The 23,405-nt window shown below is 46.0% G+C and overlaps 1 protein-coding gene across 3 annotated transcripts in view; it reads left to right on the forward strand.

The window, feature by feature from the left end:
- Positions 1 to 1,563: 1,563 nt before the first annotated feature.
- The window catches only part of LOC110213054 (oxysterol-binding protein-related protein 10), a 64,810-nt gene continuing 42,968 nt past the window's right edge, over positions 1,564 to 23,405 (forward strand). For 2 of the 3 annotated variants that reach the window (XM_020993279.2, XM_078151256.1), the window contains exons 1-2: positions 1,564 to 2,683; positions 15,604 to 15,750. In XM_020993279.2, coding sequence (XP_020848938.1) covers positions 1,691 to 2,683; positions 15,604 to 15,750 — 1,140 coding nt within the window. In that variant the 5' untranslated portion in view covers positions 1,564 to 1,690. The remainder of the gene's footprint in view (positions 2,684 to 15,603; positions 15,751 to 23,405) is intronic. The other variant, XM_078151252.1, reaches the window with a different exon arrangement.

Consider the following 23,405-nt stretch of genomic DNA (forward strand, 5'->3'; position numbering starts at 1 on the left):
GCAGGGCTGCAAAGAGCACAAAGGTCTTCTAGACTACCCCCACTTTTAACAGATGAAGAAAGTGAACAGCTCATTGAAATGAAGAGACTTGTTCACAGTCAGATTGGCAGGAAGCCACGGCATCAGGATTTGAACCCAACTCCACCCGTGTCAGTTTGTCCATCCTCCATGTAAGGGTGGAATGATTATGTTGGCCTTTTTTTTGGGGGGGGCTGAGTATCATTTCTTAATGCATTATAATGATTCCTTTGTCCTTAAGGTGAGGCAAAGGCAAGGATTATGTGGGTGGGCCTATGTGCCCGGACACCCTGGAAACCAAGGGGCCATTGGGGTAATCCTGTGGGTAGCTTTGTTCCCAATGCAGCTATACCAATTGGGCCTGGGCAGTTGAGGTACCATCTTGTTTGATGAGGCTCATACTCAAAGATGTACTTTGTGGTCCATTCATAGGATAGGGTTAGTTATGGTGCTTTTTTTTTTTATCATGTCTTACAGAATGCTGATTTTTTTTCCTGTCTGTAGTTTCCCTCCCTCCAAAAAAGAAAAGAAAAGAAAAGAAAAAGTCTTGGCAAAGTAGGTAAGAGCAGTGGACTTAGGGTCTGGAAGAGCTGAGTTCATATTCTGTCTCAGACACTTACTCAGACTCACCCTGCCTCAGTTTTCTCATTTGTAAACTGGGGCTAATGGTAGTGATAAGAATCCAATGAGCTGCCATATGGGGCCTTGCAAACCTGACAAGGCTACATAAATGCTAGCTATTGTTGTTATTATTTCTTTATGCCAAAGAAAGTGGTGTTTTGATTATTTTACGCAAACTCCACAAAATTCCTCTTCTCTCTGATGTGGGGGTGATCTTGCATCCTCCCGGGCTTCCTCCACAGCACCTTACTTTTGACAAGTCACAGATCATGGATTTAGCTATGAAGGGGCCTTAGAGGTCAACCTCGTGAGGAGGAGACGGTCCCCGAGTGGGTCAGCGAGTCACCCAACATCACATGGGTCCTGACTAGCAGACCTGTGCTTTGTCGGTCCCAGATAGGACCTTGAGGGGTCATGTGGCCTACCCTGTCCTTTTACAGCTAGGGAAACTGAGACCCAGAAGGTGAAGTCCCATTCCCAGCCTCACGTAGCTGGTCAGAGACAAAGGCAGGCTTCGAGCCGTCTCTTCTGACTCCAGAATCAGCAGTTCCTCCACCATTGCATTCCTGGCCTGCTTGCTTAATCCTAAATCCTCCCACCCCCAGTCCAGTGTTCTATACCGAAGCCAGTGGTGGGTGTCAGGTACGGCTGCTTTGGAGGATGATCCGTGTATCTCTTGAAGACAAGCTGGAAGTTGCTCAGTCACGAGGGGATGGGTGATGCCTGTTTAGCCACAGAAACTCTCAGACCATCTCCCGAGTCTCAGAGGGGTCTCAGTTTGTGTCTGCGGGAGGACCAGTGTGCCCAGACTGATGACTGCTTGGACCCTGGAAGTGTGGGTTTTGGATGCGTGAGCAAGGAATCCAGCAACACCCCCTCCCCCACACTGTTGTTCTATGACATAAACAATTAGGGCCACAGGAAGCGGGCCAGTGTCTTAGGGCTTCCAGTGGGGCTCTGGAGCCCCATGTACAGCATCTGAGACCTTCTGAAGGATTATGTGCTTTGCAGCAAATGGACAAATGGTGCCTTAGAGAGCGAAAGGTTCACCATGGGCTCATTCCACTTTGCGCCCTCTGCGCATTGGCTTTCCTGCTGCCAGGATGGTGAGAAGAAAAAGAAAAAAGGTGGGAGATGGAAGAGAAATGTAGAAGAGGATGTCCCTTCTTGGCCAGTAGGTGAAGAGGATGTGTGCTCAATACCAGTTTATAGAGACAGCGTATGCCCAATGCAAGTTCATAAAGAGGATGTATGCCCCATGCTAGTTGGTGGAAAGGACCTGTGCCTGATGCAAGTTTCTGTAGAGGATGTGTGCCCCACTATAGCTTTTGAAAAGGATGTGTCCCTTGTGCCAGTGGTTGATGAGAACAAGACCCTGATGCCAGCTGTTGACGAGGACAAGACTCCGATGCCAGCTGTTGACAAGGACAAAAGCCTGATAGCAGTTGTTGACAAGGACATGACCCCGAGGCCAGCTGTTGACAAGGGCAAGGCCCCGAGGCCAGCTGTTGACAAGGACAAGACCCCGAGGCCATCTATTGACAAGGACAAGAGCCTGATAGCAGTTGTTGACAAGGACAAGAGCCTGATAGTAGTTGTTGACAAGGACATGACCCCAAGGCCAGCTGTTGACAAGGGCAAGGCCCCGAGGCCAGCTGTTGACAAGGACAAGACCCCGAGGCCAGCTGTTGACAGGGACATGACCCCGAGGCCATCTGTTGACAAGGACAAGAGCCTGATAGCAGTTGTTGACAAGGACAAGACTCTAATGCCAGTTGTTGACAAGGACATGACCGCGAGGCCAGCTGTTGACAAGGGCAAGGCCCCGAGGCCAGCTGTTGACAGGGACATGACCCCGAGGCCATCTGTTGACAAGGACAAGAGCCTGATAGCAGTTGTTGACAAGGACAAGACTCTAATGCCAGTTGTTGACAAGGACATGACCCTGAGGCCAGCTGTTGACAAGGACAAGAACCCGAGGCCAGCTGTTGACAAGGGCAAGACCCCGAGGCCAGTTGCTGAGGAGAAGGTAATCTCATCCTTGGTAAGCCCCCTGTCTTACTCCTCACAAACAGGGCCAACGATCTCCTGGTCTGTCCTAATGCTTCTTCCTTCTCTGCCTTCTCCTGGCATTGCCTTGTCCTTCTCTTTGCTTTTAGCTGATGGTGGAACAACTTGTCCATCAATAAGCCCGATCGAGGGGAGAATCAGGGCGGCTGTCAAACTCACAAGGGGAGGAGGTTCTGACACTCACTGTCAGTCCACGGGCACCTCCCCCCCAAGGATGTTGCTTTCCTCATCTGTACAATGAGGTGGACAGATTGAGTGACCTCACCATTCCCCCAGCTTCTGATCTTGGATCTAAATAGCAAATTGTTGACAATTTTATATGAAGAATTCGAAGGGCCAAAAAAGAAAGGCAGTCTGTTCTATGACCCTATTGCCTCTTTTCATTGACTTAATGAATTGATGTGCATTTATTAATCACCTACTATCAGTCAGTCAGTAAACATTTATTAAGCACCTACTATGTGCTGTGACATAACTCTTAGATAATGATGTTTCCAGGTCAAGGTTTTCCCTTCTTCTCTTTGGGTCAAGGTCGGTGTGATGGAACAGAATTGGCTGCTAAATTATTAGAGTGATCTTTGAGTTTGCCCAGCATCGCTCCTTGCTATCCTCAGAGGTCTGAAGGCAGATAAAACGAGGTTACTTTTTAACCCAGGCCGTTTCTGCCTTGTTTAACCCTGAGAGAGACCATTCTGTTTACATTGCTATGATCCATCAGTCTTGGAGCTGGGAGGGCCTGAGAGAGGTGACTCTGGAAAAAGATGTGTGGGCCACCATCTTGGGAGAATTGCCTTGGAGTTCAGGCACTTCTTTGTGTTTAGGACAGAAGGCCATTTGTGATCTGATTCATTACAGTTCTCTTAGCCCAGGCTGATTACCGTTAGCATCTGTATCTGATTTCTCAATGGGGCAGTTGAGGAGGAGGGGAAGAGTAGGGCTGGATACCATCTGTCAGTTTGGAAAGCCCTGTCCATCCACATGGAATCTCATCTGGCCTTTGGTCGCATGAGACAGCCTCAAAGAACAAAAGTGAATTCCTGCCATTATCCTTTGAGACACAGGTTATTAGTCTGTGTTTGAGTAGGAGGACAGGGAAACCTTCTTGTGAGAACTTCCATTACGTTTGTCAGAGCAAATTGAACCATACAGCACAAATTCTGACCCACAGTGGTCCAGCTGCCATCCCCAGGAGTGGGCAATGGAAAGTCTGCTGGACCAGCTAGTGGGGTCTATTTATCCAGGGTCTTTTCTTTGGTAAGCATAGGCTTGGAGATATGGAACCAGTATAAAATGCAATCCCTGCCCTCAGGAAGGCTATGCTCTAAATGGGGAGACCAACTAGCACATTTGAAAGAAGAAATAATACAAGACAGCAGCCTTCTTTTCTTCTTTGCAGAAGCAAAGTACCCCACTGCCCAACCGTTTCAGCTTGGTTGACATATTGGTTGGTTAATTTTGTTGAATTCTTTTTTATTCTTTGGTGTAGGAGATGTGGGAGGGAACAGCTATTTGGGGAAATAAAGGTGCTGAAACGAGAAAAGATAATAATTTTTTTTTCTTTAAAGAAAGACATAACAGAAGAACAAATGCCATGGCCCACGCACTAGCCATTTTAAAAATTGAGATGGGAGAGTTAGAGCAGCCAGTGGAGAGACTTGGTTGGGCCTTGGAGGACCAGCAGGATTTAGTTAACAGCAGCTGATGTTTACATGGCACTCTCCAGTTTGCCAAGCCCTGGTCTTGTTTGAGTCTCACAACAGGTCTGTGAGGTTGGTACTGTTATTATCACCCCCATTTTGTAGATGAGGAAACCGATGCAGAGCTTAAATGACTTGTCTGGAATCCCACATGTGTGAGTGCCTCTTGTGGGATGTGAAACTGGGGGGTTCCTGACTCTGGGCCCTAGGGGACTTGGGGTACTCTTGGGGGAAAGGGGGATGTTTCACCAGGTAGTGTCAACTCAGTTCCCTTTCCCCATCTCAGAGCTGGAGACTGACAGCGTGCCACCAGGCTGTGGGGGCTTGTTCAGTCAGCTAGCATTTATTTTTTCTATTTTTAAATATAAATTTATTTATTTTTAGTTTTCAACATTGACTTCCACAAGTTTTTGAGTTCCAAATTTTCACCCCATCTCTCCCCGCCCCCCACCCCAAGATGTCATGCATTCTGAATATCCTTCCCTACTCTGTCCTCTCTTCTTCTCTCCCCCTTCTCTTATCCCCTTCCCCTTCTATTTTCCTGTAGGGCAGGATAGACTTCTGTACCCCATTTCCTATTTATTTCCCAGTAGCATGTGAAAACATTTTTTCAACATATGTTTTAAAAACTTTAGGTTTCAAATTTTCTCTTCCTCCCCCCCACCCACCCTCATTGAAAAGGCAAGCAACTCAATATAGTTGTACATGTGCAGTTATGCAAAACACGTCCATAGTAGACATGTTGTGAAAAACTAACTCTATTTCCCTTAATCCTATCCTGCCCTCCCATTTATTCTATTCTTTCTTTTGACCCTGTCCCTCCTCAGAAGTATTTACTTCTGATTACCCCTTTCCCAATCTGCCCTCCTCTCTATCATCCCCCTGCTCTCTTGTCCCCTTCTCCCCCTATTTTCCTGTAGGGTAAGACAGATTTCCATACCCAATTGAATGTGTATGTTATTCCCTCCTTAAGCCAAATCCTATGAGAATAAGATTCACTCATTCCCTCTCACCTTCCCCTGTTTCCCCTCCACTGTAAGAGACTTTTCTTTTCTTTTTTTTGTGAGATAATTTACCCCATTCTACCTCTCCCTTTCTTCTTCTCCGAATAATCCTCTCTCATCCCTTAATTTTATTCTCCAGATATGACCCCTTAATCTTCAACTCACCCTGTGCCCTCTATCTATCTATCTACATATACATACATATAATTTTTTTCCTCCAACTACCCTAATACTGACAAAGGTCTCATGAGTTATAAATATCATCTTTCCATGCAGGAATGTAAACAGTTCAATCTTAATAAGTCTCTTATGATTTCTCTTTCCTGTTTACCTCTTCATGTTCCACTTGAGTCCTGTATTTGAAAGTCAAATTTTCTATTCAGCTCTGGTCTTTTCATCAGAATGCTTGAAAGTCCTCTATTTCACTGAATGACCATTTTTTCCCCTGAAGGATTATACTCAGTTTTGCTGGGTAGGTGATTCTTGGTTGTAATCCTATCTCCTTTGCCCTCCGGAATATTATATTCCATGCCCTGCGGTCCTTTAATGTAGAAGCTGCTAAATCTTGTGTTATCCTGATTGTGTTTCCACAGTACTTGAACTGTTTCCTTCTGGCAGCTTGTAATATTTTCTCCTTGACCTGGGAACTCTGGAATTTGGCTATAATATTCCTAGGAGTTTTCCTTTGGGGATCTCTTTCAGGAGAGATCTGTGGATTCTTTCAATTTCTATTTTGCCCTCTGGTTCTACTATATCAGGGCAGTTTTCCTTGATAATTTCTTGAAAGATGATGTCTAGGCTCTTTTTTTGATCATGGCTTTCAGATAGTCCAATAATTTTTAAATTCTCTCTCCTGGATCTATTTTCCAGGTCAGTTGTTTTTCCAATGAGATATTTCACATTGTTTTCTAATTTTTCATTCTTTTGGATTTTTTTTACAGTGTCTTGATTTCTCATAAAGTCACTATCTTCCAATTGCTCTATTCTAATTTTTAAGGAAGTATTTTCTTCAGTAAGCTTTTGGACTTCCTTTTCCATTTGGCCAATTTTCTTTTTAGGGCATTTTTCTCCTCATTGGCTTTTTGGACCTCTTTTGCCATTTGGGTTAGGCTATTTTTTAAGGTGTTATTTTCTTCAGTATTTTTTTGGGTCTCCTTTAGCAGCTGTTGACTTGTTTTTTGATTTTCTTGCATCACTCTCAGTTTTTCCTCTACTTCCCTTACTTGCTTCTCAAAATCCCTTTTGAGGTCTTCCAAGGCCTGGGACTGATTCATATTTTTCTTGGAGGCTTTGGATGTAGGGCTTTGACTTTGTTGTCTTCTTCTGGTTGTATATTTTGATCTTCTTTCACCAAAGTAAGATAATATAGTCTGACTCTTTTTGCGCTGCTTGCTCATGATCCCAGCCAATTACTTGAGTTTTAAACTCTTTGTTAAGGTACGAATCTGCTTCCAATGTGGAGATGTACTGTCCCAAGCTTCTTTGTACAGCTGTTTTCAGAGATACTTGTAGGGACCTGTAAATTTTCAGTTCTTCCAAGGTGGTATGATAAGGGGAGGTGTTTACTCCTTTCCTGGCCTGTGACTACAAGTATTCCTTTCTGTCCTGTAACTGTGAGGCGGGGTTCCTCTCCACAGCCACTACAATTTCCACCAGGCCAGAGCTCCTCCTCACCCCAGCACCGCTGCCCAGACCTGTGACCCAGATCCAAACAGGGGCAAAGCAAGAGATTTCTGCCTCAGCATTGACAAAGAGATCCCTGCAATCCCTCTCTGATCAGCCACTGGATTCCCCCTCAGTCTGTGCTGGAAGCTCGGGAAGCAGCTGCCCCCCCAGGCCACGCTCTTGGGGAATGGAGCTGAACCCCGCCTTCCTTTCTCAGCACAGACAGAAACAGACTTTTCCCACTGACCTTCTAAGTTGTCTTTGGCATTGGTGGATTGAGGAGTCTGGAAACCTCCACAGCTGCCCAGGATTCAGTCCTCTGAGGCCTGCTCCAGGTTCGCTGTGGCCTGCGTGCCCACCCGCGCTGCGCTGCTCCCAGCCCGCGTGATACACCTTTCTGATCAATCATCCAGGTTGTCTTGGGCTGGAAATTTGTTTCACTCTGTCTTTTTGTGGGTTCTGCTGCTTCAGAATTTGTTTAGAGCCATTTTTTATGAGTATTTGGAGAGGTTTGGAGGAGAGCTCAAGCAAGTCACTGCTTTCACCCTGCCATCTTGGCTCCGCAGCTAGCATTTATTAAGGGAAAGGTCAGGAACGTCATCATAGGCTTGTAGATCTGTAACTGGAAAGGTTCGTAGAGGCCTGGCATTTTATTAGTGAGCCAGCTTGCCCAAGGACATACAGGGAAGACACACCAGAAGTGGAATTGGAAGCCAGGTCTGCTGACCTCAGTCCTTACCTGTGCTGTGCTACTGCTTCTCTCCTTCCTTCCTTCCCTCTCCACATTCTTTTCTGTCCCTTTTCTCTATCTTCCCTGCTTTGTTCTGGCTTTGCCATTATCTTTACCTACTAGGATCGTAGGGCAGCCATGTCCAAGATGCCCCTGAGTCCCTGGCTATTCTCCCCTTCCCGCCGTGCTAATTCCCAACGTCATTCGGTTCCACAAGCATATATTTAGTGCCAGTTATGTGCAAGGCCCTGTGATGCCCAAGTGTGGTCTCTGACCTCGGCCACTTCCAGGGTGGCCCATCGCCTTCCTTGATGAATGGCGCCCAGAGCCCAGGAGAGGACTTGCTGCTAAATGCCTTCTTGGCATGATGCTTTGCATTCGCTCTGACCTCATTTCTAGATTTTAGGGCTTTTAGCTTTTTTGGACCAGTAGACCTTTGTCTGATGAGTAGAAAAAGATCGGTTTGAGCCTGGGGCAACACTTCCTGAAGAACCAAGGGTTAGATGGGTGACTTAGGAGCTCTTTCAGTAGAAACTCAGAAGCTAGGGTCAAGGTCTTCAGATGGATTGGGCAGAAGTGGAGGAAGCATGAGGTCATGGAGAGAGGCTTAGCCTTGGACTCAGGAAGACCTGGGCTCTAGTCCCTTCTGACCATGTGACCCTGGGGCAAATCACTTCACCTCTCATTGTCCCCATGAAATTCTAAACGGAGTGCTAGTCTGATTGGCAGAGAGCTTCCACACCAGGAATTCCCCTAAAGAGATGAAATTACATAGATGTGAACCCCCCCCCAAAAAAAAAGCAAAGTCCAAAAATCCCTGATGTTGTACTTTTGAGGAGGATTAACAGTCGGTCATTCAACAGTCCATAAGAACTTATTAATCACTTACTGTTTGCAAAGCACAGAGGGGAAGAAAGAGATCTGCATTTGAGGCCCAGCTGGGAACTCGGATAGCCCAGTGAACTTTCTGAGACTCAGTTTTCTCATATGTATGATCACGATCATGTTATTGCTTAGGCTGCCAACTTCATAGGGTTGTGAGGGGGATGAGCGGTACCCCTTCCTCATGAGATGGGAGGCTGGAGGCCAGGGGAGGCCCTTGGAATCATTACGGTAGATGAGGTCGCGTAGGGCTGTAGGTCCAGAGGACGGTATTGGCCGTGGAGCCAATAGGAGGAGAAGGTCAGACACCCACAGGAGGGAGTGCCGGACCAGGCAGGGATGGCCTCCTGCCCAGCACTGCGCCCGCTGCGTGTTGTCTTTTTGACAAGATTGGGGAATGGTCCCTGCTTAATGGCCCTGGTTATGGTAGCCTTGGGTCATTTCAGGAACTGACAGCTGGCTAGCTTTCGTCACCTTATTTCTGGGGACCAAGACCATGGCCCAAAACTGCTGTAGCAGCAGGTTTTTATTAGTTATTTTGTTTATTTGTTAGAGAAGAGAGCTTGTTCTGCTTCTGACACCTTTTTCTTGCTTTGTTAATGAATGTCTGCAAAAATGCAGTGTAAAAAGACCTAATCTATTCCAAGTGGGAAGTGTTTGAGTAGTGGCGAGTGCAGAATTCTCTGAGATTCTGGAACTTTGTTCCATCTCGACACTTGACCTGGTTTTCTAGCGCTGTCTGCTTTGACTTTAGCTAAGTAGACATGGCAGCCAGTGCCATAGAAGCTCCTCACAGGCAGGGACTGTATCGTCTCTACCTTTATCCTTTCTCCCTTCCTTCCTCCCTCCTTCTTTCCTTCCCTCTCTCACTCTTCCCCTCCATTCCTTCCTCCCTTCCACATCCATCAATTAAGCACCTCCTGTATACTGGGCATTCTTCTAGGCGGTGCTGAGGAAGACACAAACTGTAGATAAGGCAGAGTGCCCACCTTCGTGGAGCTTACAGTCTCCCATTACAGAGTGCCAGGTGAGGCCCCACCCCACATCCCATCTCCATCGCCCATCTGTGTCTTAGCCTCCCTGTGGCTCTGCTGCGTCCTCCGCGTGCCCTTGTCTTCGTCCCCAGGATGAGCTGAACTCTTTTCTGCTGTGTAATGAGGCGAGCTTGTAAATGAGAACCCATTATGCAGCTGGAGATTGTTGCTCCTATGCCAATAGGCCATCATCTGTGTAATCTGTGTTAAGGGGATTACAGTAGGGTTAGAGGGATGGCCGAGACTCCCGGTGGCCCTGGATGGTGGATTGCTGTTGCTAGGAAATCACCCTCCGCTAGTCCTGGTCCTCAGGGTCTACGTTAGAGTCCCTGAGGGAGACTGCCCACAGATAGGCCAGACGACTTGTCCTGTGAAGAAATTCAATTTCTTTTCATCTTGTGCCTTTGCAAGTTTGGGTTTTTCCTCTCATGTATAAAACGTGAGGAACTTTTTTTCATGAGGAGGAAGTGGTTTTGCCCCCTCCCCTTTTAAAAATCCTGGATTCCTAAAGGAAAAAATATATTTTTTGCTAATACCACAGCCTTGGTAAGCAATGAAAAGTGGGGAAGGAACAGTCCATTTTTTTCCTGAGTAGTAGGACTCTCTGAAGATGAATCTGGCGGCATCTTAAAAACCCTAAATAAATTTAATTTAGTGCTTCATCATTTGGTTCTGTAGCCACTATTGATTTAATTCGGAATACCCCCTGGCTTTCTGTGTCTGTCTGTTGGAGGATTTACTGATTTCTGCCTTATGCCAGCTGATAGAATCCGTGGGAGTTTTTAAGAGTCTTTGAAATGGTTGGGAGCATAAAAGAAAGAGGGCGAAGTGGAAGTAGATGGTGTAGTAATATGGATTCTCAAGGTGAGGGGCTAGTCCCCTCCAGCCGTGGCTCAGACCTTGGAAGGGCTTCTTGACGTACCTGTCACCTGAGTAGAAGGGGAGCAGATAGTGGGAGACCACAGGCTGGCATTAGTGAGAAGTCCTAAAGAAACAGGGAATTACAGTAGTCATTTTTCAGTCATGTCTGACTTTTCATGACCCCATTTGGGGTTTTCTTGGCAGAGACACTGGAGTCATTTGCCATTTCCTTCTCCAGCTCATTTTACAGATGAGGAAACTGAGACAAACCTGGTTAAGTGATTTGTTTAGGGTCACACAGCTAGTAAGTATCTAAGGCTGGATTTGAACTCAGGTCTTCCTGACTCCAGGACTGGTGCTCTATTGACTATGCCACCTAGCTGCCCATAATAGTAGCACAGGGGACAGGAAAGTGGGCATAATGATACAGCAATTTCATGGTACCTCCTGGGAACCTCTAGGTCAGGTTGGGGCAGAAAGATCATTCACAGAACCACTTTTTACTGAGAGCCTATTATGTTCAAGTCACTCTGTAAGGTGCTGTGAGGGATGCAAAACAGTTGCTCCCTTCAAGCAGCTGTTAATGCTCTAGTGAGAGAGATAAAGGTGGATGTCAAGGCTTTTGGAAGACAGATTTCAGATGGCTCAGAAAAATGACAGGGAAGGTTCCATGCCCTGAGTCTTTAGAATGAAGTTCTGACAACATAATTTTACATTTTGCTCTTGGGGGTTAATAATGGGAGGCATCTACAAAAATCAGTGTGGCCATCTAGGGAGCTCTCCCGTGTGTGGGCTCGTGTTTTTAAAGGGCGTATTGAGGGGGTGAGCAAGAGCACGGAAGCTAGGGTGGTTCCGGAAGAGTGAAAGAGAACCGTAAAAATTGTGTTTCAAAGATGGATGTTCAGAATGAGCCAGAGTTGTAAAGGACACCAAACATATGTTTAAAGGTGTTTTCAGAACAAGGGAAGAATAAACCTGCTCCTTGGGGGAGGAGGGGTGCGTGGCTGTTACAAAGTTAACGTGTGATAAAAATAGTTTATTTCTATGTGAGACTCTTATGATTTAAAACACTCTTTGTGTTAAAAACCAAACCAGCTGGGTTAAGTCTAGGTGTTCTGACTCTGCCTGTTCTCATGGTACTGTACGGTTTCCTTAGGTTTCCTAGAGATAAGATCATCTATCCAATAAGTGCTTATTAAGTGGTCCTGCAGCGCCATACCGGCGGCATTTTGTTCTTGATGGGGTTGGCGTGGTGGCGGGTGCAGAGATGCTGTAGATGTGGCCTCTCTGGGCTGTGGCGAGGCATTTGATGACAGTTCACTCGGTGCACTCGGCACCTGGGAAGGGCTGCAGAGCAGGCTTCTGTCGCTGTGTTGTTGCGTGCGATCATTTATCGGGGTGGGGGGGAGGTTCCACGCCCTTGTTGGTCTGGGATTCAGTCTGTGTTGGGTTCCCTTATTGTTTCACTGGACTTTGTTTAATTGTTGTCTTGCGGTAATCATTTAAACGGATGACCATCCAGGGTTGTTAAGAGAGAGGGAAGAAAACCCAAACCACTTTGACCATTTGAAAGTTCCGTATGATTGGGTCATCATTAACAGTAATAATTTCTAGTCACATTTTTGTAGCACTTTGAGGGTTATCAAAGGCGTCCTCACATCAGCCCTTTGAGGTAGTTAGTCTGAATGTCATTTCCCCCGTTTTACAGCTGAGGACCCTGAGCCCCGGGGTGGTTAAGGGCTTTGCCCAGGGCTGCAGTCAGGATTCGATCTCTGCTTTCACCTGGCTTCATGTCTGCTAGAGCAGTCGCCTCTCACCATTGCCCCGAGCTTATTGGCTGAGTGAACGTACAGAGTCTGAGCACATCCTTCAGCGACTGCTCAAGTGCAGGCCCTCTGCCTCCCCGGCCTGGGCTGGCATCATCTTCCCTTATCTGGATGCTCCTCCTGCCCCGACGGTCCTCACTGCTGCCGTATGAATTGTCCAGAATAAACTTTGTTCGCATCCCTTCCTCCCGTGCTCCAAAACCTGCCTCTCTCTTGTTTTGAAGAGTAGGTCTGAAGTCACCCGGCTGCCGTCGGGACCTGACCTGCCGTGAGCTCATCTCGTCTGGCGGGCTCCCTCAGGAAGCCCGCTTTGGCCTCGGCCGACTGTCCTTGCCGCCCCTCCTCGGGCGTGCCCATTTCGTGGCCAAAGGGCTCCCTCTTCTGGCGCTCTCCTCCTCATGGCCCCATTTCTGAAGGCCCAGGCGGAGTCCCTCCTGCCCACCCGCCGTCTTTCCAGCCATTCCAGAGCATCCCTCCCTCCTCTGAAACCTTCCCCTCAGACTTCATGCCCGTGACCCGCTCACCCACGTGGCATTTTGAATCCTCAAGGTCAAAGCAGGGCGACCTTGGGTGTCCCCAGAGCTTTAAGGGTCATCACTTTAGGAGTGTAGAGGCCAGCTGGTCCAAACTCCTCTTTTTCAGATGGGGACACTGAGGTCCGGGGGAAAGTTTGCTTGCCTCAAGTTACACAGGTGCTAAATGTCAGAGGTGGGATTTGAACCCAGGTTCTCTTCACTCCGGCGCTCTCTCCTTACTCCATATTGTGTCCTTCCCTGGCTTAGTTGTTCAAGGACAAAATAGAGGAGCAAAATAATAATGATGATGATGATAATAATAATAATAATAGAAATTTTGAGGTTTGCAAAGCAAATATATACATAGAATGTAGTAATATGTCATAACCTGTTACACGCATAATGTACCACAGGACATATACATACGTGTATATGTGTACATTTAGATACACACACTTATGCGTGTTGAGGTATATCACCTGTATGCAATGTAACACATCTGAAGTACTGCGTACATATTGTATACATGAGACATACATGTGTTGTAGCACATGATACAATATATGCACATGTGTAGTGTGCATGTTTGTGTTATTATATATGGTATTATATGTACATGTATTCTGTGTGTGCGTATGTCAGGCTCCTCTGGCCCTCACATGAGCCCTGGAAGGTAGGTGCTGTTATTATCCCATTTCGTGGATGAAGATGAGAAGCAGTTGGTCCAAGGTGCCACTCGGGTCCTACGTACATTGTAGAGCTAGAATTTGAACCCAGGTCCTCTGACCCCCAATCTAGGCCTCCCTCCACGGTCCGGCCTTGCCTCCCAAGTATAGTTGAGATCCCCACCACACACGCACATGCGCGCGCACACACACACGAACACATGAACACACACACGCGCACGCACACACGTGCGCTCACACGCACACGTGCACGCACACGCGCGTGCACACACGCACGCACACTTGCTTTTTCTTTCCTATTTTTGTGATTTGTTTATTCTGTCACTGTTATATCACTGCTGTGACCCTGAGCAGAGTCCTTCACTTCTCAGCCTCTAGTCGCCTTGTCTGTATAATGGGGGGTTAGAAGTAGATGCTCCCTGAGGTCGCTTTGGAAGGTTGGGCCGCCAGCCCATCCTTCTCCAGTCAGAACACTTTGGGATAACCACCACGTTCCTCTGGAGTTAAAATTTTCTGTGAGCTTCATGCGTATTATTCCATTTGAGCTCTCGAGCATCCTGGGGATTGGGAGATGGGGGTGTCATTGCTATGAAGAAACGGAGGCTCAGAGACAAGTGAAATGACTTCACACAGGGTCATGCATTCAGTAAATGTGCGAGGCAGGATTCAAACCCAAGACTTCCTGCCATGATTTTTGAGCCTTCTTCCTCCCCACTTCCTCCTCCTTGTATTCAAGGTGTCAGCCAGTGAATGTGCCTGACAGGTGGGTAGACTGTGGCCGGACCTATGCCTGCATTGCTCTTTAAGGTCTGAGGAGTGGGAGTTAGCTGCCAGGACACCGGAAGGTCCCTGCAGTGAACAAGAGTGAGGTCCCACTCTGACCGTGGGGACGGAGAAGCTGCGTCCTCTCTGCATGAGTGGGTCTGAAGGCAGATGGGCTCAGGAACCTGTCAAAGTTAACAACAGTGTTACTGGATGGGGGAGGGGATGGAGGCAGGTGGGGGGAAAGGGGCTCACCACCTCTGTTCCACCCCGGCCAATATAGCAGGTGCTGCCTGGATTGGCCTACCAAGGTGACCATATTTATCTTGGGTAGTTATCAAGGAAGTGGGGATATCTATAAGATAAGATGGGTTACTCTGGCCTTGAGAGTTTCTAAAGAATGGTACCCATCCTATAAACCAAAAGCATTCTATTTAAACAAGACTATTCATTCCAAGCCTCAGTTTATAAACTTGTACCCAATCTGCATTTGGACCTGGCTGTCTGATGCCTGATCTTGGGAACTTAAGCTAACAGGAATATTAGAGAGAATTCACCCCAGTCCTCTTCTTTTGCAAATGAGAAAACTGAGGCCCAGAGAGATAAAATGACCTTTGGTTGGGTTTAAATGAATAATCTACCCCACCCCCATGCTTTGGTTCTCTTGGAGATCCTCCCCATAAGCAGCCTGGTCTAGAGCCTCCCAGGTGAGGCTGGGTATGTGAGAGGGGGATTCTTTTGTGGGTAGGGGCTGGACTAGAGCTTGTCTGAGGTCCCTCCTAAAAATCATGCGATTTTGTGATTCTCTGAGGAACTGTGGTTAAACTTCATTTTGTTATCAGCAGTGTGGTCTGACTGGATGAAACGTTAAACTATAACTCAGTCATCCTTCCACCTGTTTCTCCCATCTAGATAATTTCGTTTCATCAACTCACAGGAAGCCCGTGGTTGCTCCCTCAGTCTAAATCCATAATGTGTAACTGATCGGTGCTTGTTTTATGCCCTATTTCTCCAGGTTCTCAATAGGAGCATGCTCCAGTCCTCCAGACCGTCTCCCACCCAAAGTCCTGCTAGCTTCTCCCCGCGTCCACAGTGCGTGACTAAAGGATGTTAGTATGCAGTGCAAAGTCCCCACAGGCCCGGACTTGGCAGCCAGCCCTCTGTTCCCACTACAAATGGCACCTAGCAGTCGTGCTCAGCCTGACATGCCCATCCTCTCTTTGTCCCACTAGGTCAAAGGAGCAAGGGAAAGCTTATCCACACGCTCCCAGGCCTGGAGTGCGCATCAGTTTCCTCCTGAACTCACCTCGACTTCTCAGCACCAAGTTAGGCCATCTCCATCAGTGATCCAGCAAGAACCAAAAGTCGAGAGTTCCTTGGTAAGTGGATCAGGTTTGTTTGGGGACTTCTGGGTCGGTGGTGCCTTGCTTCCTCCTCTAGAATTTTGCTGCTGTGTTTTGTTTGCAAAGCTCTGCAGAGAGATTGCTAAGTTGGAGGCAGAACAGCTAGGTCAATAGGTCTGTGTGTGTGTGATTAGAGAGGCTTCAGCCCAGAACCCGTGGGACGTGTCCCAAGTGAAGGTGTCGCCCCATTGACCACCAATGGCAGTCTGTGATGGGTTGCTTTTAATTTAATAAAAGCTTACAAACTTATACGTTACCAGTCTTGTTGACCTCCTTCAGCTCAGTTTCATTCTGAGTTTAAATATTTAAAACCCCCCCAAAAAACCAGCATGGGGAAGGCATGGCTAGTTGATAGTTGAGGTGAAAATGATCTGCATGTCTTAGTGGACTTCCAGTTAGCTTGATATAATTCAACAGTACAGTGTGTTCCCTCAAAAGCTAATGCCACTGTGGGCTCCATTAAAAGGGGCATCACATCCAGAAAGTGGGAGATGCTTCATGGTGCCCTGCTGTAGTCAGATAAGAGCTGTATTTTGGGGTTCTGTTCTGGCCCCATATTCTAAGATGCATTTTGAAAATTAAAATGCCTTGAGGAGAACAGTCAGGATGGTAAAAGGTCTTGAGATCTTGCCAGCAGAGATTTGGTCAGAGCAACCTAGAGTAGAGATGATGAATGGATGGGTGTCATAGCTTCAGGCGCTTAAATGTGGAAGGTGGTGGGAATTGTTCTGCTTGGCCTCAGGGCAGAAGTTGGAGTGATAGGGAGTGGGTGGATGGGGGAGGCTGCAGAGAGGCAGGTTTCAGCTCTGCGGCAGGAGAAACTTCCTAGAAATTTGAGCTGTCCAAAGAGGCAGAGGCTGCCTTGGCTTGGTGGAAGGCTGCTTTTCATGAGAGGTCTTTGGGTGAAGGCTAGATGATGTCAGAAGATGTTTTGGGTAAGATTAAGGGCAGGAGGCATTAAGAGGTGGGAGGGACCTCGGGGGCTCATCTAGTCCAGCTGCTCCATTTCATGTTTGAGGAAATTGAGGCCCGCAGAGGTTAGGTTATAATGTTAAGGGCAAAGACTAAGTTGAAGCCCCTCACACAGTCATCGTTCTGGCCAGCCTTGGCCCCTGGGGAGAGATGCGGGAGTAACCTCCCTGTTTGGGGCAGAAAGGAGGGGGGGGTACCAGCCTGCCTGCACACCCAGTGCCTCATGCTCTCAGGCATAGTGCCGTCCCTCTGCTGCTTTTCTTCATTAGATGAGAGGGCTCATCTGGAGAGGAAAAGGGACAGGAAAGGAAGGGTATTTCCAGAAAGGATTGGGATTTTTAAAAACATGTATGAACATTTATTTTTTAAAAAGATGGGTTAGGGAGCAGCTGGGTGGTGCAGAGGATAGAGGACTGGCCCTGGATTCAGGAAGACCTGAGTTCAAATGTGGCCTCAGACACATAGCACTTACTAGCTGTGTGACCTTGGGCAAGTCACTTAACACCATTGCCTAGCCAAAAAAAAAAAGATGGGTTAAAGGAAATAATAAAAACTGGTAGAACAATTGAATTAAAAAACAGAATCACAAGCTGGTTTTGATAGAAACCAATAGATAGTGAGCAGATTAACAAAGTTATCAATAAAAAGGAGATCACAAGAAATGCAAAAGAAATTAAGAATAGCACCAGGGATCATTCCAAGCAGGTGTGTGCTAACAAAACAGAGAGCCTGAGCGAGATAGATAATTACCTACAAAAGTACAATGAGGAAGCAGTTATTTTAAATAGAATAATTTCAGAAGGCAAAAAAGTCAAGCTTCCAGTGAATACACACACACGTGCTTGTGTGCAAACACACATACACACACATTCATGCAGAGTCTCAGACTCTCACACACACATACACACACACACATACACATACACACATACACATACACACATATTCATGCACAGACTTTCAGACTCTCACACACATATACACATACACATACACACATACACATACACATACATACACATACACACATACACACAAACATACACACACATACACATACACACATAAACATACACACACATATTCATGCACAGACTCTCACACACACATACACACATACACATACACATACACACACATACAGATATACATACACATACACACACAAATGGCTCAGAGGGGCTTTCAGGTAAATTCTTTCAAACCTTTCAAAACCCATAATTGCTTTACTGCAGAGATTATGCATCAATATAGCGGAAGACAAAATGGTGCCCAGTACCTTTGGTGCAGCACATGTGGTATTGATTTTAAAAGCTGGCAAAGATAACATCAAATGGAAAATTCTAGTCCAGTTTTTCTCTCGAATATAAAGGCAGAAATACTGAATAAAATAGTAGCTGACACGAGCACACAGCGATGCATTAAACCTGATCGATGGTAGGCGAGCAGGATTTGTGTTGGAATGATCCGCCCAATGAACACTGTAAAGTAGGCTCACGTGGAGAGATGCAACAAGACCCTTTGATGAAATGCAACCTTCCTTTGTGATTTTAAAAAGCAGCACTAACAAGAATGGCAGTTGAGGGGTTCATCCTCGACAGAAAAACTCCCAGCCCTGAAGGAGGAGCCTCCGTAGCGTGCGATGGAGAAAGCTTCGAAGCAATTCCACCGAAAGCTGGCACCAAACAGCGGGGCTCCTTTGAATCACTGGCATTTGGTAGCATGTTGGAGGCAAGGCAAGGCCGCAAGCATTAATGAAGGGCTTACTCTGTGGCCGGCACTGTGCTGAAATTCTGGGGAGATAAATTCAAGCAAAAGGGACGATAATCCCTGCCCTTAAGGAGCTTACGTTCTAACGAGGGAAGACTGTATGCAGAAGGGAGCCTGAGGGGTTGAGGGTAGGGGCTGCGTCGTGGCAGCTGTGCAGGGGCACAGCCAAGAGGGGAATGAAGGCTGGCCAGCCTGGACCCCTCTTGAAAATGGAGGACTCGGGAGGGACTCACCAATGGGAGAAAGGATGTAGTGTTTGCAGCGTGGCACGAAGTAAGCATCAAAATGGAAGGTTTGTAGATTTTTTTTTACAGTAAATCTAGATGATCCAACTGCCTCAGCTGATAAATTGGTACGATAGAGGAGTTTGATGAAAATTGCAGGATATGAAGATGTACTTACAAAAATCATTTACAAAAAATATCAACAGAATATTTTTAAAAGCTCACTCGTAACCACAAGAGAATCTTTGGATATTTGGGGATGAAGGTACCTACGGGTACGTGAGACCACAATAAGTCTAAAATTCTGTTCCTGGTTATGTATGCACTATGTCGAGGGTGGTCACTTTCTTGAAGGCTTGGAGGTAGCTAGGTGGCCTAAAGTCAGGAAGAGACTCACCTTCCTGACTTCAGATCTGGCCTTAGCTGTGTGACCCTGGGCAAGTCACTTAAGCCTGTTTGCCTCAGTTCCTCATCTGTAAAATGAGCTGGAGAAGGAAATGGCAAACCGCTCCAGTGTCTCTGCCAAGAAGATCCCAAATGGGGTCGAGAAGAATCAGATACAGCTGAACAACAACTGAACAACAAGGTGCCACTTTGTGACTATGGGATTTTTCTGAAAATTTATTAGGGAGAGTTGACTGGTCTCTTCTACACGTGTAATTTCCCACCATTAAGCAGCAAATGCTCTTCTAAATGATGTTTTTGGGGCAAATGAACAGGAAATGGCCAACCGCTGCAGGATCTCTGCCAAGAAACCCCCACATGGGGTCACAGAGAGTCGGACACAGCTGAAATGTGTCGACAACGATGGTAAAGGCTGTTGAGTATACCCTCCTATTCTCCAGGTTATCAAAGAGAATGAAGTGTTCCCTGCAAATCAGAACAGAGAAATAGGATCTGAAGAGGCAGAGGGAATCTAGACCTGGGCTAGTCAGCTAGAAGGCAGGGAAAAGGAAGAAAGATTACTGAATCTTTGGATGTATCTAATAGAGATGAGGAACTTTTTGAGAAGTGGAATGCTGTGCCTTTGGAAAAGGAAGCAGAGGGTTCTGGTGATGGTGTGCATTAACAAGCTTAATCTCAGGTGAGGGGTAGAGAAGAAGAGGTGAGTGGTGCTGGGGAGGAGTTCTTGCTGAGGCTGCCCAAGCAGCTGGTCGTCCACCTGATAAGGACAGTAAGAGAGGTCAGCTGTGTCCCCCGCCCCCACCACCGAGATGTAACACAGAGCCTCCTGAGTCTGTCTGTCGTTTGTATCTACCTCTGGTGATTCACATAGCTGCAAATGAAAGCAACATAAAGATCCTAGAAAGCATTGCTGATGGGTGCAGGGTCTCAGGCAGGATGTTAAAGACCTTGGAGGCTTAGGTGTTCTCTTTATCACTGTGGACCAGTGGGGGCAAGACCTCAGAAGAGACCGCAGAGCTGAGAAGTGAACAGAGGCAGAACGAGGCGATGACTGAGATTTGAAATGTGAATTTCTGGACCGAGGCTTAAAATATAGGAAGGAAGCCCTTCTGGCCAGGAATGGGGCTTCCTTAACATGGGCCTTATATTTCCCTAGAGTCTTACAAATCTAGGCAGAGGAGTTTTCTGTGGGAAGCTGAATAAAAGTCAGGAGAAGGGGTGAAGAACTCATGTACCCAAGCCAGCCCATGTAGAGGCTCTTTAAGTGGCAGGAACAGGTGATAGAGACACCCAGAAAGTCACAGGATCCAAAAATCTAAACAGCAGAGATAGTAATAATGACTTGGGATGTCTGTACACACCACACACGCGCACACACACATGCACACACACGCTCACACACACAGACGCGCGCATGCGCACACACACGCTATGGGGAAACAAGATGAAACAGAGATCTTAGGGTTTTTTTGTTGTTTTCAATCCTGTCTGATTCTTCGTGAGCCCATTTGGGGTTTCCTTGGCAAAGATACCAAAGTGGTATGCCATTTCCTTCTCCAGCTCATTTGACAGATGTAGAAACTGAGGCAAGCAGGGATAAGTGACTTGCCCAGGTCACTGATTTGAAGATGAGTCTTCCAGACTCCCAAGTCCAGTGCTGTATGCACTGTGGTGGCACCTCACTGTCTGATGTGTCCAGTAATAGGGGGTGATAATCGCATCGCGCTGTGCTCTGGTCAGACCTCATGTGGCATATCATGTTCTGTTCTGAGCACCATGTTTCAGGAAGCGTGTATCCAGAGGAGGGCAGCCAGCCTTGTGAGAGGCTTCAAGGTTTTGTCACAGGAAGGGTAAGTGAAGGCACTAGGGATGGTTAGCCTGGAAAAGAGGGCCCTTGGAGGGACACAAAGGCCATCTTCGGATTTTGGAAGGTCTGTTCCAGGGAAGAGGAAGGATTGGATTTGTGCTTGTGCCTGGGAAACAGATAAACTGAGGCTTGCTGTAAGGAAAGGCTTCTGAAGACTTAGAACTGTCTGAAAGTGGGGGCAGTGGGTCTCTTGAGATCTTCAGGTAAAAGCCTGAGTGTGACTTATTTGTGTTACAGAGAAGACTTGTGTGTATAGATGCCATCCAGACTGGGTGGCCTATGGGGTCCCTTTAAATTCTGAGATTCTGCAGCGATGATGGAAACAAAGGAAGAGGTCTGTAATTGAAGGGTCATTCCGTGCTTATGGAAGGGTCAGACTGATACAACAAAAACACCACACTCCACCAATGAATTCACACATTTCGTGCAGTTCCAGGCAAATTAGTAAAAGGCTCATTCCCAAAATCACAAAATTCATGTGGAAAAATGAAGGGTAAGGATATCAATATCAAATCTGAAATAAAATAGTTACTGAGTATGTGCCCATGAGGGATGCAAAGGCACAGATGAGCCGTTCCTATCCTGGAGAACCTTACATTCTCTTGGGTGATGGTGGTAGCGTCACTCTCCTTGACTTTAAAACATTCTAAGGCAGTGCCCATAAAAAATTCTTCTACTGGGCAAAAAATATAAAAGCACACCAGTGGAAGAGAGTAGAGAGAGATCAGATTCCAAATACATAGGTACCAAAAAGGAGCATTTCATAGACCCCTTAAGATGGGGCAAGGCTTTATGATTGAGTAATCCTTAGTCAGTGTGGTATAATGCATAGAGCCAAAAAGACCTGGATTGAAGTCTTGCCTCAGACATATGTTGGCTTGTGACCTTAGGTAAGTCATTCAACCTCTGTGATCTAGGCAACATGCTTAGGTACACACTTGCATCGGTAGAGAGTTTTCCCACCTGGGAGTTCCTTATACCAATGACATCACCACTCCAGTTCCTATCCCCTGTCTTATTCCATTAATTTGGCAATATTGATTACCATGCTCATGACTGATAGATTTAGACCAATGTCTCATACCCCATGGAATAATGAATTCTGGTTATGTCAGGCAGCGTGGTGAAGTGGCTAGAGTCCCAGACTTGGGAGCAGGAAGATCTGGGTTCAAATTCTGCTTTAGACTCTTGAGAAGTCACTTAACTTTTCTAAGCCTCAGTTTCCCCATCTGCTAAAAAGGTAGGTGGGGTGCATTGGATTCAGTGACTGCTGCCTTTTCCAATTCAGAATCTATGATCCCATAATCCTTGATAACAGGCTGAAATATTTTAGTATTATGGGTGGAAATAAAATAATGTCTTTATCTCCACTGGGGAAGGGAGCTTTATCTACTAAACAAATTATTAGGAAGATATGTACTTGACTACATAAAGATTGAAAACGTTTGTAACAAACAATGTGTTAAAAAGCTAATGATAGATGGGGAAAATGTGTCAAATGAAGACAGATCAAAAGTTGACATCTAAAATAGATGGGTAATTGGGGAAAATAAAATTTTATTTAAAAAATAAAAAAGATAGATCTAGGTAATTGTTCAGGTGTTCAGAGGCAGCTCCAAATTTCTAATAAATAGTCAAGAAATGTGAGCAAACGGCTTACATAAGAAGAAACACAGATTCTTAATAATTGATTGAAAAAATGTTCAGCCTCACTAAACAATTTAATAAATGCAAACAAAATAACTTTGAGGTGCCTCTTCATAGCCACCGAAATTGGCAAAAATGACACAAAGCAATTAAATCCAGTGATGGTACTGCTTTGAGTTTGGGCTTGGGAGAATAATTGCAAAGTAGTAATATCTTTTTGCCAAGCACCCCTAAGAGATGCAACATAAGTCACAAAAATAATCATATCATTTAGCTCAATAATTCCATTTTGAAATATTTGCCCTGGAAATATAGTCTGACAGGAGAAAAAAAGATCTGTCTACTCAGAGTCTTTAGAGCAGCATTATTTGCAAATTATGGAAAACTGCAAATTGTGCAAAACTCTAAATGAAAAGCAATAGGAGAATGGCAAAATAAATTAGACAGCATTCATGTAACATATCATAATGCAATTAATGTCGATCCGAATGAGAAGCAAAAGAAACCTAGAAAGGACATCCTTATTCTGAAATAATGCAAAACAAAAAAAGGAACCGTGACTAAATAAAATAAAAAAGTGAACAGGGACAGGTGAACAGGGATGCTGGTGGGATTGACTGAGAAGTTGCAGTGTTTTTTCACATTAATTTGTTTAAATGCAGCTATTGAGCCAGCTTAATAGGGTTCTTTTGATGCTTGAAATAAAACATTTATAATTGACTAAAAATTATCCCAATTAGAATTTC

Source organism: Phascolarctos cinereus, unplaced genomic scaffold, assembly GCF_003287225.1.
Source record: "Phascolarctos cinereus isolate Bilbo 61053 unplaced genomic scaffold, phaCin_HiC Scaffold_1;HRSCAF=81, whole genome shotgun sequence".
NCBI lineage: Eukaryota > Metazoa > Chordata > Mammalia > Diprotodontia > Phascolarctidae > Phascolarctos > Phascolarctos cinereus.